The sequence below is a fragment of the Zootermopsis nevadensis genome, unplaced genomic scaffold (genome assembly GCF_977971745.1).
Source record: "Zootermopsis nevadensis isolate Lab colony 2312 unplaced genomic scaffold, Znev_1.0 Znev_ptg000012l, whole genome shotgun sequence".
Classification (NCBI taxonomy): Eukaryota; Metazoa; Arthropoda; class Insecta; order Blattodea; family Termopsidae; genus Zootermopsis; species Zootermopsis nevadensis.
The window spans coordinates 5,502,134-5,517,630 of record NW_028259144.1 but is presented as its reverse complement, the minus strand read 5'-3'; the positions used below and the strand labels follow the sequence as shown (position 1 = coordinate 5,517,630).

At 37.8% G+C, this 15,497-nt stretch overlaps 1 protein-coding gene across 1 annotated transcript; it reads left to right on the top strand.

Moving 5' to 3' along the window:
* The first annotated feature begins 596 nt into the window (after window positions 1-596).
* LOC147873951 (DNA polymerase beta-like) lies at window positions 597-8,643 on the top strand. The gene is made up of 7 exons (XM_087347751.1): window positions 597-941; window positions 1,661-1,860; window positions 3,462-3,622; window positions 4,175-4,297; window positions 4,558-4,726; window positions 5,963-6,170; window positions 7,057-8,643. Exons 1-7 carry the CDS (start codon window positions 875-877, stop codon window positions 7,146-7,148), a joined length of 1,020 nt encoding a protein of 339 aa, XP_087203877.1. The 5' UTR covers window positions 597-874; the 3' UTR covers window positions 7,149-8,643.
* The last annotated feature ends 6,854 nt before the right edge of the window (window positions 8,644-15,497 follow it).

Sequence of the window (15,497 nt, the reverse complement as noted above, 5' to 3'; positions counted from 1 at the left end):
AATACAAACAAAGGATTCACATGAAGTAGAGATAAGTTACAAATAAATCCACCCATTATATACAATAGATAAATTATGACTTACTTGTAAACATGTGCCTTTATCTGTTGACTGACTTTGTCTTTCTTGAAAATTTATTCTGTGTGAAATCTGAAATGTTGGCCTTTTATATAGGGCTACATGTTTAAGTGAAAAATAGCCTGGTTAGATGTATGGATCTTGATAATAAGAATGTAAGTGTTTGTAGAAACGCTCTTATGTGTTATGTTTCTTTCATACAGCAGATTTCTTTGGTGGAGAGATGATAGCAGATGGAAGTACATATACTTTTAATTTATTAATTTTCAGCACGTTAAAAATAAGACAACTTCCCCACATATAAATAATACTTTGGTTAAACCAAACCTAAGTGTTGGTAGGGCCAAATGTATTGGTTATAGACGGAATTCTTCAATATATAAGCTGTTTATTGTATGCTCTACCTATTACACTCCACAGTTTTGACATATGTTACATTAAGTTGGCCAGTTTTTCCTCGTCTCCAGTGAAAAAGGCCTTCTGGCCTGTTTGATTAAGAATTCTGAAAGAAAGGAAAAACAAATTTCGAAGAACATAAGAATGGGTTTTGATGGTAGTTGGCTATGTTACCGACTGTTCTTTGCTGTGGTCGTATTCATTGTAGCAGGATAGATGGCACAACAGGTGTTTGTCAATGGTTGTATCGTGTAACTCCTTTATTGATCTGTGATTCTAGGTTTGTTACTACGACTGAGTGACGTTTGTGTATGAGATACGAACCGTAGAATATGTTAAATGCTTCCGAAAAATAATTAAATGAAAAGCCTGTAATGAAAAAGTTGTGCAAGCAGGAACAATGAGTAAAAGGAAGGCTCCAGCCAGTGAAAATAACCCAAATCATGATTTTTGTGACTTTCTGACAGGTTAGTTAGTAAAAGAATAGAAGAATAAAATGTTGAAGCTAGTTTTCCAGTTGCACCTTGGAAAGTTACGCAGTTTAAATCCTGACTAATAATTTTTTAAGTAATTCATTATCTTCGTTTGTCTGGTTATAAAAGGATATCCCATTTAATATTTAGCATTGTTTGCACTATCTAAAACAAAGACCAGGAATTATTGAGCAGGCTGGCTTAGCTTCTTAATAAGAATTGTGCTGTAAGTAGCCAAGTTGAGAAGAATGTGGGAAGAAATGGTCATGGTCTGTTTTGGGGTACTGGAGAAAACCTTGAACACCTCAATCAGGCTAGCCGGTTTTTTGGCTGAGGTTTTAACTTTGAACTAGTTTCCCATTATCATGACCAGATTATTGTCTTGAACAATTGAGAAGGTGTGAAATAATAAGTTTTCCATTTGTAGTAATTATTATGGCAAGATGTTATGTAGCATTTTTCCATATACTCTAACTGAATTCAAATTGATATATTTGTTTAGGTTCGAATGTGTGAATTAATCAGTCTAGTTTTGTATGATTCTAATTACTGTGCTGATAGAATTGTTGTATTACTGATGTCGAGTGTTACCTGTGCAAATTGAATGTTGTGAATTATTGTTAGTGTTCAGGTCCTTAGTATTTTAAACTCTGATTCAGCATTTCATACTTCTAAAGTTACATTTAGTAACTTATTTTGTTTTTGCTTTACAGAGCTAGCAAATTATGAACGAAATGTAAATGGTAATATTTATAAATATAATGCATACCGCAATGCAGCTGTTGTATTAGCTGCTCATCCCACACGTATTCAGTCTGGAGAAGAGGCTCGAAAGCTAAATGGTGTTGGAGAAAAAATTTCCAAAAAAATTGATGAATTTCTTCAAACAGGCAAATTACAGAAGCTGGAAAAGGTACTTTAAAAATGTGTCTTATTTTATTGTTAGGTGGATGTTGCTGCAAGCTGCTAAGTTTTATTGTTTAATTGTCATGGGACCTAATGGTATGGGGTAAGAGCCCTCTACCTCAGATAGGTAGTAGTCATTCCAGGATCCTGGTAACTGGGATATGGAATTAATACAGAACTAAACACATCAAACCACAGTAAGTACATTACACTTAAAAATGGGACATTGTGACAATTGAAAGTACAGAGTACAGTAGAGAGTAGAGTACATTAAAATATGAAATATTATAGATAATAGTCAACAGTATATTTAAGAAAGAGGAATATGAAGAATTAAAGTAAATTAAATATACATATAACTATCCATTTTATGTGACCATTTAGAGTTCTACATATAATTGACAAACTGCTGTTCATTATTTATAAAGTTTGAATATTTATCAGTAGAGTAGATGTTTTTTGGTACAAATTTCATAAATGCTGCCCTAAACTATGTTTTGTTTATGGACATGTCTCAGGTTCAAGACCCTGTCAGATTAAAAGTAGATTGTTCTGCTTTCCAGTCTTAATCCCCACTTCTTACAGAGACAAACCTTTGGACTTGAAGTGTTTGTTGTAATTCTGAACAAGATATATGGTATAATATTTGAATCAGAATAGCTGGTCTGACTCACTTCTAATTAAATGAATTATTTTTATATTTTGTATTTTTTCCATTTAATTTTGTATTATGCAGACATTATTTACTGTAACCCCATTGCACAGGTCCTTCATGTTTAAAATCCATTTGGTTAACTTCCCATCCATGCCTAGGTCTTCCAAATTGTCACTTTCTATTGTGTTTTCTGGCTAAAATGTCATACTCATTTCTCATCTCCCCATGTATGTGTCAGTGTCATGTCCTGCTTATCCCTCCCTCAATTTCATTATCTTGATAATATTTGTTGAAGAGTATAATTACACAACACTTCAATTGGTGCACTTATTGCATAGGTAGCAGACAGCAGCAACAGTGCAATTGCCTTGCAATTGGGAACCTAACCTCGATTGTCTGGAAAAGTGTTCACGGTTTTCCTCAAGCAATAAAATTCCAGAACAATACATTGAAGCAGACTATGACCACTTCCTCTATTATCCCTACCACTGTACCATTCATCATCTCTGTAACTTGTTTTGATGCTATATAACTTTTTTAGTCAATAAAATTAGTTTCCCAATACTAATGAAACACCTTATATTATGAGGCAAACCATATTAATCACTGGCTTCTCATTGCAGAGCCTAATTTCACATTTAGGGCAGTCCATTGGGATTTGTGGTGGGAAATGTGGCATTGGGGGACAGGCTATTGTGACTGTTGAGCATGATATATGTTTCTATCCTTGCCTGTCCTGTCATTTCAAGTCCACTGTTTTTGTTCACATCTTGTTTCTTGTCTCCATTCTTTTTCACACTTGGTCCATTCCACAGCCTTCCCATGCTTGATTCTAACCTATAGCATTTCATGAGCTGATGGGCTTGGTTCACTGCAAGGGCTCTGCTGTGTTTTTACCATTGCTGTATTATTTGTATTTGTCTTTAACTAATAGTTCATTTAACCTCTTCAAGATTCGAGAAGATGACAGCAGCACAGCCATTAATCTGCTAACACGTGTGTCAGGGATTGGGCCAGCTAAAGCCAAACAACTTGTGGACATTGGTGTTAAAACCATTGAAGATCTCCACAAACATGAAGATAAGCTAAATCATCATCAGCTCATAGGTCTTAAGTAAGTGCTTCCTTTCCCTCTCCACAAATCCTTTTAAATCAGTTAGCAAGGGTTTCGGACAGTGGGCACTGCTTTTGCCTCGTGTCCATGTGATTATCTTTTTCAGTTGTTCAGTTTACTTCTCATAATATGGAATGAATTTTTCTCTCCCTTGTCAAGAGAATTAACTTTCTGTTATTTCAGTTATCAGTTTACTGCTGTTTTCATGTCATCAGTTTCAAATTTGTGGCTTCTCAGGTGTTGATCCAGTGCTGAGAACAGGTGGAAGTCACTCGCTGCTCGATCAGCATGATGTATTATGTTTTACTCTAACTGCTGCAGAAGTTATCACATAAGTGACAAAGTGTGTTCATGCATTGGAAATGTCTGGGTTTTTATTCGCTGGCTGACATGAACTTCTCATTGTTGCACAGTAACAGGCCCTGTCATATACTTATGCCAGCTAACATTGAATTTTGGCTGCATATGCATTTATTATAGTTAAAAAATAAGTATCAGTGAAGACTACTTCATTGTTACAAATTATTCCTGATTAAGTAATCCTTATTACAGATATTTTGAAGATTTTGAGAAGAAAATTCCAAGGCTTGAAATTGAACAAATAGAAGAAATTATAAAGAAGGAGATAAACAATTTTGATCCTCAATATTTGGTTACTATTTGTGGTAGTTACAGGTATGTAATAGTGAATATCATTTTCACTATTGTTTCCATACAAAAGGTCCATAGTAATTGCTAGTGTATTAATAAGAAGCTGGGCTGCTGGCCTCATTGAAAGGTTGGAGAGATACTGATGTCTTCTGACCATTTAAATGCCTTTGAAAGACCAGGTACTTTGCCTCATAAATGACTGAATCAGCTGTATTTAATTAGTACTGGTTGTAATAATATCCTCATGTTCATGTAAAATTGTGAATTATGTTTAAAACTTATAGGCGTGGAAAATTGGAAAGTGGAGATATAGACGTACTTTTAACACATCCTTCATACACGTCCACAGATGGAAGTAAAAAAAGATCTCAACTTCTGAAGCAAGTAGTCAGTTTATTGGAATCAAAGAATATTATTATTGATACTATTTCCTTGGGAGATGTCAAGTTCATGGTATGTATATTATTCCTGTGTTGAAAATGATAATATTCATTGCTTGAAATCTTAAGTTGGATGAAATGTCATACCAACACAAAGTACTTTTTTGTTGGCTGTCTGCGTGAGTTCAGAGTAATTGGTATTTCAGTTGAATGCCATATGGATTACAAACACTTCAGAGACTAGATCAATTAGTGTACTTTTAATTGTTCATTAGTACAGGTAATATTGATTATGCAGAATTATAGTTGTAGGTCCTTCATGGTTAAATATAGTTAATTGAGAAAGGTTGTATGATTATAGATGTCTGAAATGTATGTAACATTTGTTAAAGCAATTTTGTCAGAAATGGAAAAGATATGGTAAATACTTTGTCTTGTAAAAACTCATGAAGGTGATTATAAAACTTGCTATTGAAATATTTTAGATGTGTTCAAATAAAAGGTATTGAAAGAAATCTGTTGTTTAGTTGTGTATGTGCAGCCATTCACATGTAGCAGGGATCACACTACTGTCTGATGTCATTAAAACTCGGTGTAGTAGGTTAATTTAAGGGCCACTTTACTGGTTTGTCTAAATTAACTTTTGTATGTATTTTTTAAAGAAGGATTTAGTCATACCAGACCTGCACTGATTTCCTGTAAATTTGGGAGTCAGAATATGCATATATGTATCAGAAATTTAAATATTTTTTGCATGTTATATCCTGGTGCCCAGGATTTGTGCAGTCCTGAGGTAAACCCTTACATTATTATTTTTACATAAATAATTCCATCCCATTTTTGTTTTCTGCAATGAGATAACCCCGAGCCTGGCAGTTTAGATAATTAAATGTTGACGTTGGTTTTGTGATTTTACTACTCAGAAGACACATCAACATATTACTGCTGTGACTTCAGGTGTAATGAGTAATTCAGTGTTTACACATCTGGCATATGTACAGTGTGATACTGTAATCTTGAGACTTGCGGCCTGAGGAAGTGGGGTGAAGGAGGAAAGATAGCGTCAGCCTATAACACTTCAGACTTCCTGCATTCCTTGCAAGTCTCAAGATTACAGTCACATACTATAATTTTCTTCAAATTCTTTTAATCATTTATATAGAGCTGATATTTTAATAATCAAACACTGGACCAGCATAATGCAAAACATAATTTATTTTACAATAATTTCTTTTCAGTCAGTTTCTGAAAATAGTGTTTAATAATATTTTTATTATGAATGTAAAGATAAGTTTTCTTTATCCACTAGGGAGTATGTAGTCTTCAAAAAAGGAAAAGAGATGTACAGTATTTCCCTGCACGCCGTTTGGACATTCGACTTACCCCACATGACCAGTACTATTGCAGTGTTCTTTATTTCACTGGTTCTGATCTTTTTAATAAAAATATGAGAGCCCATGCTCTTGAAAATGGCTTCACCCTGAATGAGTACACATTACGCCCCATGGGCTCCACAGGTATGCACTGTTGTCACAGTATTTTTGTTTTATTTGTGTACTTTATGTGTTCTTTGCATGCTGTGCTGAGAATGAACATCTATAGGATTGACCATGTCTGCCTTCTATTTGTGTGATTAAAACTGAGAACCACTGGATGAAATTTGGTATGGCCATTATGCCATGGGGGTCTACCATAAAATTGTACTTTTAATTTTCTGTGCAAGTGGGTAAGGGGATCAACACTAGCACCATGAATAATAGGGTCATACAATGATGTGTGGTAATAGAGTTTTGAAAAATATACAACTTTGGTACAACATGATGGCTGCATGTTTGTTGGGGGGAGGGGAGAGGAAAAGAAAATGAGTAGGATTTGATTACATGATCATGTATGTGTAAGTACGGTGTGCTACCAGAGCTAACTTGCAGTGTGCCTGACTTCCATTCCAATGAACTGTATGTACAAAATGATTGATGAATAGAAGAAATTATTGTAGCACCACAAGTTATCAAGTCAAAACAACTACAAGAAGAGCTGTTATTTATTCAATATGACACTCCCAATAGCATGTACTTCGTAACAAATGGCTGTTTATTTTTGTTTATATTAATATTTTATTTACCCATTGCACTTAGTGTTTAGAGAAAAATTTAAATTCCTGTGTTGTGTTGTTCAGGATGTTAATCATGTAAAATCCTGATCTCTCTCTCTCTCTCTTTGCAAATCATGAATAACACATTCAGATCAGGAGTTTCCAATGCTTCGCTGTACTTTTGTTATATCACTTTCTGGTAGATATTTCAGCTGCTTTTTTCTGTTAGTTTTATACTTTTGTATAAACTAAATGTGTTCAGTTCTTCTCCACAGATTTGAATTTCAGCTAGCATTCTTTCCTTTTTCTAGGTATTCCAGGAGAACCTGTAGTTGTAACAAAAGAGGAAGATATCTTCGATTATATTGGATATGCATACAAGAAGCCTAGTGAAAGAAATTAGTATGAATTGTCTTCATATAAACTTGTATTTCATAACTTCATTTAGATAAAAAATTTGCTACCAGTACACACCAAGACTACACTGTTCACAAGACGGCATTATTAATTTGTAGATATTTAATTCCATAAGATATTTTCTTTATAATGTATATAATAAAGTTTATAAAAAGTAATTCACCACAGTGTTTGTGAAGTGTTGATTATGATGAAAAGTACATGGAAGACTCGGTACATTCAAAATTCCTTGGTTTACAAATTTATAACCACTTAAACTGGAAGAATCATATGGTTATAATGTAATTGAGGCCTTCAGCACAATTAACTGTTAAAACACTTTATTTTGGAGACATGTTTGGGTAGTAAAATACTATCTTCAGACCAGTCTCATATAGTGTGCCAACTAAGGGTTGAGATTGAATTAAAATAAAAAAATTAACACGAGTAAAATTGACTGAAGTGGGATTATTGATACAGTGAATATGTCCATTTTTTACATTAAGCTTTTTATAAATGAATATTGTAAACTATGTGATATACTCACTGCATAGGCTGAGTGAGTTGAATCAATTTTACATTCAATTAGATTGCTTGAGGGTGGGTGCCAGACGAAAGTGAAGTTGGTCTGGTATAAACTGACATTTCAGAGGTGTTTGCTACCTGCATCACCATGGTGGTGGACACCATAAGCAACAAGTGTAACTGATTCAGAATGCCCATCCACAGCAACAAGTGATGACAAACAAGAACAAGCCAGAGCCATGATTCTCATGGACTGAAGCATAACAGTAAAGGGCATTGCATCAAAACTAGGCATCAGTGAAGGTTCGGCTAATTAAATGGTACGTAACATTTGTGGACTCCACAAAGTTTGTGCATGGTGGGTTCAAGAGAAATTGACAAAAGAGCAGATACAGTCATGTGGACATGAGCTATCGTCTGCTGGATCAGTACGACAGTGAAGGCAACAAGTGTTTTGAATTGCGTTTTCACTGGCAGTGAGACTTGGATACATCATTATTGTCCACAAGCAAACATCAGAATATGCAGTGGAAACACTCATCATCTCCTGCTGCCAAAATGTCAAGACTGAACCATCAGCCTGGAAGTTAATGCTGATGGTGTTCTAGGATTCTCAAAGTTCTGTCCTTGAACATTACCAGGAACATGGAATCATAGTAACAAGTGCAAGTTATTCCAACATGTTAAAAATTAACTGAGACCAACCATAAGGTTATCAATAGGTGTTCTCTTCTGGCACAACAATGCTCAACTTCATGAGTTTCAGAAAGCAAGGCATGTCAGTGGATGATAAGAAAATAAAGTGACAATATAAGCTGTAAATAACCATAATGCCAGTTAAAAATTTATATCATTATGTATGTTATTTCTTACAATGTAATGAGACTGGGAACCTGTAGTGACATTCTGATTATGTGTTATTAGAACTGACATGCATGATTTATGTTAACTATTTTCAATAAAGATAGAACTACAAACTCTGAAGTTATGAAAGTGACAACAATGATGTCCAGGCAAGTGAAGATATATTGTCAGTATTTTCACTGGATACACATAAGTTTAATCTCCATTATTCCTATAGCCTTTTATAAAACTTTAGATGGAATCTAAGCACACTCTTACCCCTTCTCCCCCAAATCACTGAAATTTGGATCATGTTAGGACATTTTGTGTTTGTAGATAACCATGCATGTTATAAGATTCCTTAATATCCATTGTTCACGTTTTGTGAAATGTAGATTATTTCAACATGAAAGAAAAATTTGTTTTAGGAGGAGATTTTGCAGAGGATACTCAGATGTAAATTGCAAGGGGACTTGGGAGTCATGTCACAGCATGATTCTGTCTGTTAACTGGATTTGTTACCTCAAGAGTAACAGCTAGCAGTTAATTTCTGAATGGCTCGCCAGTTTTCGCAAAGTAACAGGCTGATGCAGCACAGGGTGAGTGTGCTATATTGGTTGATTTCAGGTTCAAGTGACTGTTTTATAGGTTATTATGCCATGTAGACTGATAGAAGTTTGTAGAAACAAAATATGTTATTCCCAAAATTTTGTTATGTTGCATTATATCCTTTAGGACCAAAAATTATTCACTTACATATATACTGATTCATTCTTAACATGTGTATTTACACAAAAGAATTTTATGTGCAAATAGCCACATCAATTTTGGATAATCATATTCACCATACGGAACCATGTGGCACGACATCCATACAAAATTTCAGCAATCTCCAACCATTCGTGGTCTGTTTCGAAAATTCGTGCGCAGGTCGTCATGTTCAGCTGACGCAGATTACCGCTGTAGGGTTGAGTTAGATTAGGTTAGGTTAATGGGACATCTGCGCAGAAGGTGATGCGCAGAGACGTGTGCATGTTGTCTATGTTAAGGCATCATATGAGTTCTATTATCGATTGCGGGAAATTAAAAACTCGAATATTTCAATGTTCTTAAATTATAGAGCAATCTAGTTTTTGAGTCACTACCATACCTTTATACTTCAAAGATACCTACTTGTGAACCTCGTAACACAATAGGCTCACGTCACTTATGCATGTTTTAACGCAATTGTAGTTGTTGAATTGCATTTGTTGTCTGCTTAGGCTTAAGTATTATTAATTATTTTAAAATATTAATTATTTTAAAATATATCGAGTGCGTAACTCCTCTTTAATATAGTCGTATATTTGTGATGGTGGCCGATTACGCGTTTGTTCCAGCATCCGTGGTCTATTTCGAAAATTAGTGCGCAGGTCGCCATGTTCAGCTGACGCAGAGTACCCCTGTTGGATTGGCTCTGGTTTGTTAGGTTAGATTAAGAGGACATCTGCGCAGAAGTTGTAGCGTAGTGACGTAATGCAAATTATCTATGTTAAGGCATTGTATGAGTTCTAATTTCGATTGCGTTATATTAAACAATCAAATATTTCAATGTTCTCACATTATAGAACAATCTTGTGTTTGAGTCACTACCATAGCTTTACACTTCAAAAATTTTACATTGGTTACCTTATTGTTGACCTCTAATAATCTCGGCTCACGTCACTTATGCATTTGTTCCCGAAATTGTGGTTGTTGTATTCCATTTGATGTCTGCTTACGCATAAGAATTATTAGTACAAATGAGAAAATTTCATTTTGAAATATATCGAGATATTACAAAGATCCGCTTTGTCAGAAATATATACATTATGTATACATATCCACGGTAACGTCACATTTAGACACGTCCAACCTCTGTAAATCAGGTACATCTGGAATATATTTGGCTGTCATCATAGGAAACACACGATAGTTCGAGGAACGATAGATGCGGGAAAATGTAACATTATTTTGTATGGGATGTATCCGGGACCGAACAAAACGGACGATGCATGCGGGAAAACGATAGTTCGGGGAACGATGGATAGAGGTTTCACTGTATTACCGAAGTCAGTCTAGTGTTTCTCGAGCTGAGACGACGCAGAAAAACAATATTTCAAGACACAAAAAGTGTGTTGGGACACAAATCTCATATCTGTCCACTTGCTATCGAAACCTTCGCATTAGCTAAGACTAGAATGTCTCTAATTTGCCAATATCAATGTAATTAAAATACATATTGCAATTCTAGATTTGTTGACAAAGAGAGAGGGAAACACGGAGAAGCCATCAGGAGCATTTTTGAAACTTTTCATTCTGAACGAGCCTAGAAATGTGTTCTTTCAATCGAAAGTTATACATCTTCATTATTCATCTGGACAGCTCGGGCCTAGAGAATGTGTTATACGAACACATCCCACATTCATGCATACATATGGCCGTAAAAGAGATGCATCGAGCGATATTTCATATACGTACCATGCGAGGGCTGTATATTTGTGTTCAGTGCCCTTCTGATCGCGCGCGCCAGACTGGGATGTCGGTAATCAAAAGAGACGCAAGCTTTGACAACGTAACAAAATGCAAACTGTGCTTCTGTTTCTGGATAGTGCTTCGTATAAATAATGATGGTGATGATGGAGGCAGCAAGGACCTCTGAAACGTCGTTAAACTTCTACCTGACTACAAAGCGCAACAACCCAGAAGACAGCCATATGCGAATGACGACTTTACTGGTGTGAAGTTTTGGAAATTTTATTTTAGTATGTCGCACGGTGGTCTAGCGGTTAGAACGCTGGCCTTGTAATCCTGGGGTCTCGGGTTCGATTCCCGACGGTGCCCTAATTTATAACTTGTGTTGGGCAAGGAGTTTTCCTCCGGGGGCTTCCCCGGTTTCTCCGTGGCATCCCAACAATTACTCCATTCACACACAGAAGAAGGCAATGGCAAACCACTTCTGGATCATCTGCCAAGAACGTATATGAACAGGTCCCAGTCCGAGAAAAGGATGGAAGGATCCTGTTCATATGGACCTGGACCTGTCGTCAGACAGAACACTAAAAAAAATGTGGCACGAAGGAAGTCGCACAAATGAAGGTATTGAAGAACTTCCTGTTCACGTTCTTATAATCAGTAAATGTCACTGAAGGAGACCCACTAGGATCGAAACATGCTGGGCCCTTTCTAAGAAGCTGCGTAAATAATTGCTTTAACCGTATTTTCACACGCACGCACGCATAAAGGCCTGTGAAGTTTTAGGTTACAACTTGTCCCATACGTTGGATTGCCTTGTCATTAAGTACTTTGTTATTGGCTGTTAAAACTCTGTAGCTCCAGTTTCAGAACTTGGGATCGTTATTCATTCGTCGATTTAATGAGCCAGTCGTGTGTTCTAAATAACATTTTTTTGAACACCCTGTAAAGAAAGTGGAGTAGGATCATGTAACTGTGGTGTGGACCATTCTCAAACAAGATCGATTAAAATAAGTTAGTAGGTCATACACACGTAAAAGATTAGCGAAATAGTGAACATCGGTAGAATTAGGGATGGATGAAATTAAAATGTGTTATGATGAAATGAAAAGCGTATCTCGATCGGATAAATGCCCAAAGACAGGTGTGATATTGTAAGATTTGAGGTTTTCACAGCGGTGAGTATGAAGATTTCTGTCTTCTGTGTTGTTGCGCTGTGTAGTCTGGTCGATGTTAACCAACGTTTCAGAGGTCATACTGCCTCCATCATCAGAGTATGAAGATTTCTGTCTTCTGGGTTGTTGCGCTGTGTAGTCTGGTGGATGTTAACCAACGTTTCAGAGGTCATACTGCCTCCATCATCAGAGTATGAAGATTTCTGTCTTCTGTGTTGTTGCGCTGTGTAGTCTGGTCGATGTTAACCAACGTTTCAGAGGTCATACTGCCTCCATCATCAGAGTATGAAGATTTCTGTCTTCTGTGTTGTTGCGCTGTGTAGTCTGGTCGATGTTAACCAACGTTTCAGAGGTCATACTGCCTCCATCATCAGAGTATGAAGATTTCTGTCTTCTGTGTTGTTGCGCTGTGTAGTCTGGTCGATGTTAACCAACGTTTCAGAGGTCATACTGCCTCCATCATCAGAGTATGAAGATTTCTGTCTTCTGGGTTGTTGCGCTGTGTAGTCTGGTGGATGTTAACCAACGTTTCAGAGGTCATACTGCCTCCATCATCAGAGTATGAAGATTTCTGTCTTCTGTGTTGTTGCGCTGTGTAGTCTGGTGGATGTTAACCAACGTTTCAGAGGTCATACTGCCTCCATCATCAGAGTATGAAGATTTCTGTCTTCTGGGTTGTTGCGCTGTGTAGTCTGGTCGATGTTAACCAACGTTTCAGAGGTCTTACTGCCTCCATCATCAGAGTATGAAGATTTCTGTCTTCTGGGTTGTTGCGCTGTGTAGTCTGGTGGATGTTAACCAACGTTTCAGAGGTCATACTGCCTCCATCATCAGAGTATGAAGATTTCTGTCTTCTGGGTTGTTGCGCTGTGTAGTCTGGTCGATGTTAACCAACGTTTCAGAGGTCATACTGCCTCCATCATCAGAGTATGAAGATTTCTGTCTTCTGTGTTGTTGCGCTGTGTAGTCTGGTGGATGTTAACCAACGTTTCAGAGGTCATACTGCCTCCATCATCAGAGTATGAAGATTTCTGTCTTCTGGGTTGTTGCGCTGTGTAGTCTGGTCGATGTTAACCAACGTTTCAGAGGTCATACTGCCTCCATCATCAGGGCGATGAGTATGAAGATTTCTGTCTTCTGGGTTGTTGCGCTGTGTAGTCTGGTCGATGTTAACCAACGTTTCAGAGGTCATACTGCCTCCATCATCAGAGTATGAAGATTTCTGTCTTCTGAGTTGTTGCGCTGTGTAGTCTGGTCGATGTTAACCAACGTTTCAGAGGTCATACTGCCTCCATCATCAGAGTATGAAGATTTCTGTCTTCTGGGTTGTTGCGCTGTGTAGTCTGGTCGATGTTAACCAACGTTTCAGAGGTCTTACTGCCTCCATCATCAGAGTATGAAGATTTCTGTCTTCTGTGTTGTTGCGCTGCGTAGTCTGGTCGATGTTAACCAACGTTTCAGAGGTCTTACTGCCTCCATCATCAGAGTATGAAGATTTCTGTCTTCTGAGTTGTTGCGCTGTGTAGTCTGGTCGATGTTAACCAACGTTTCAGAGGTCTTACTGCCTCCATCATCAGAGTATGAAGATTTCTGTCTTCTGAGTTGTTGCGCTGTGTAGTCTGGTCGATGTTAACCAACGTTTCAGAGGTCATACTGCCTCCATCATCAGAGTATGAAGATTTCTGTCTTCTGGGTTGTTGCGCTGTGTAGTCTGGTCGATGTTAACCAACGTTTCAGAGGTCTTACTGCCTCCATCATCAGAGTATGAAGATTTCTGTCTTCTGGGTTGTTGCGCTGTGTAGTCTGGTCGATGTTTACCAACGTTTCAGAGGTCATACTGCCTCCGTCATCAGAGTATGAAGATTTCTGTCTTCTGGGTTGTTGCGCTGTGTAGTCTGGTCGATGTTAACCAACGTTTCAGAGGTCATACTGCCTCCATCATCAGGGCGATGAGTATGAAGATTTCTGTCTTCTGTGTTGTTGCGCTGCGTAGTCTGGTCGATGTTAACCAACGTTTCAGAGGTCTTACTGCCTCCATCATCAGAGTATGAAGATTTCTGTCTTCTGAGTTGTTGCGCTGTGTAGTCTGGTCGATGTTAACCAACGTTTCAGAGGTCATACTGCCTCCATCATCAGAGTATGAAGATTTCTGTCTTCTGGGTTGTTGCGCTGCGTAGTCTGGTGGATGTTAACCAACGTTTCAGAGGTCATACTGCCTCCATCATCAGAGTATGAAGATTTCTGTCTTCTGGGTTGTTGCGCTGTGTAGTCTGGTCGATGTTAACCAACGTTTCAGAGGTCATACTGCCTCCATCATCAGAGTATGAAGATTTCTGTCTTCTGGGTTGTTGCGCTGTGTAGTCTGGTCGATGTTAACCAACGTTTCAGAGGTCATACTGCCTCCATCATCAGAGTATGAAGATTTCTGTCTTCTGAGTTGTTGCGCTGTGTAGTCTGGTCGATGTTAACCAACGTTTCAGAGGTCATACTGCCTCCATCATCAGAGTATGAAGATTTCTGTCTTCTGGGTTGTTGCGCTGTGTAGTCTGGTCGATGTTAACCAACGTTTCAGAGGTCTTACTGCCTCCATCATCAGAGTATGAAGATTTCTGTCTTCTGTGTTGTTGCGCTGCGTAGTCTGGTCGATGTTAACCAACGTTTCAGAGGTCTTACTGCCTCCATCATCAGAGTATGAAGATTTCTGTCTTCTGAGTTGTTGCGCTGTGTAGTCTGGTCGATGTTAACCAACGTTTCAGAGGTCTTACTGCCTCCATCATCAGAGTATGAAGATTTCTGTCTTCTGAGTTGTTGCGCTGTGTAGTCTGGTCGATGTTAACCAACGTTTCAGAGGTCATACTGCCTCCATCATCAGAGTATGAAGATTTCTGTCTTCTGGGTTGTTGCGCTGTGTAGTCTGGTCGATGTTAACCAACGTTTCAGAGGTCTTACTGCCTCCATCATCAGAGTATGAAGATTTCTGTCTTCTGGGTTGTTGCGCTGTGTAGTCTGGTCGATGTTTACCAACGTTTCAGAGGTCATACTGCCTCCGTCATCAGAGTATGAAGATTTCTGTCTTCTGGGTTGTTGCGCTGTGTAGTCTGGTCGATGTTAACCAACGTTTCAGAGGTCATACTGCCTCCATCATCAGGGCGATGAGTATGAAGATTTCTGTCTTCTGTGTTGTTGCGCTGCGTAGTCTGGTCGATGTTAACCAACGTTTCAGAGGTCTTACTGCCTCCATCATCAGAGTATGAAGATTTCTGTCTTCTGAGTTGTTGCGCTGTGTAGTCTGGTCGATGTTAACCAACGTTTCAGAGGTC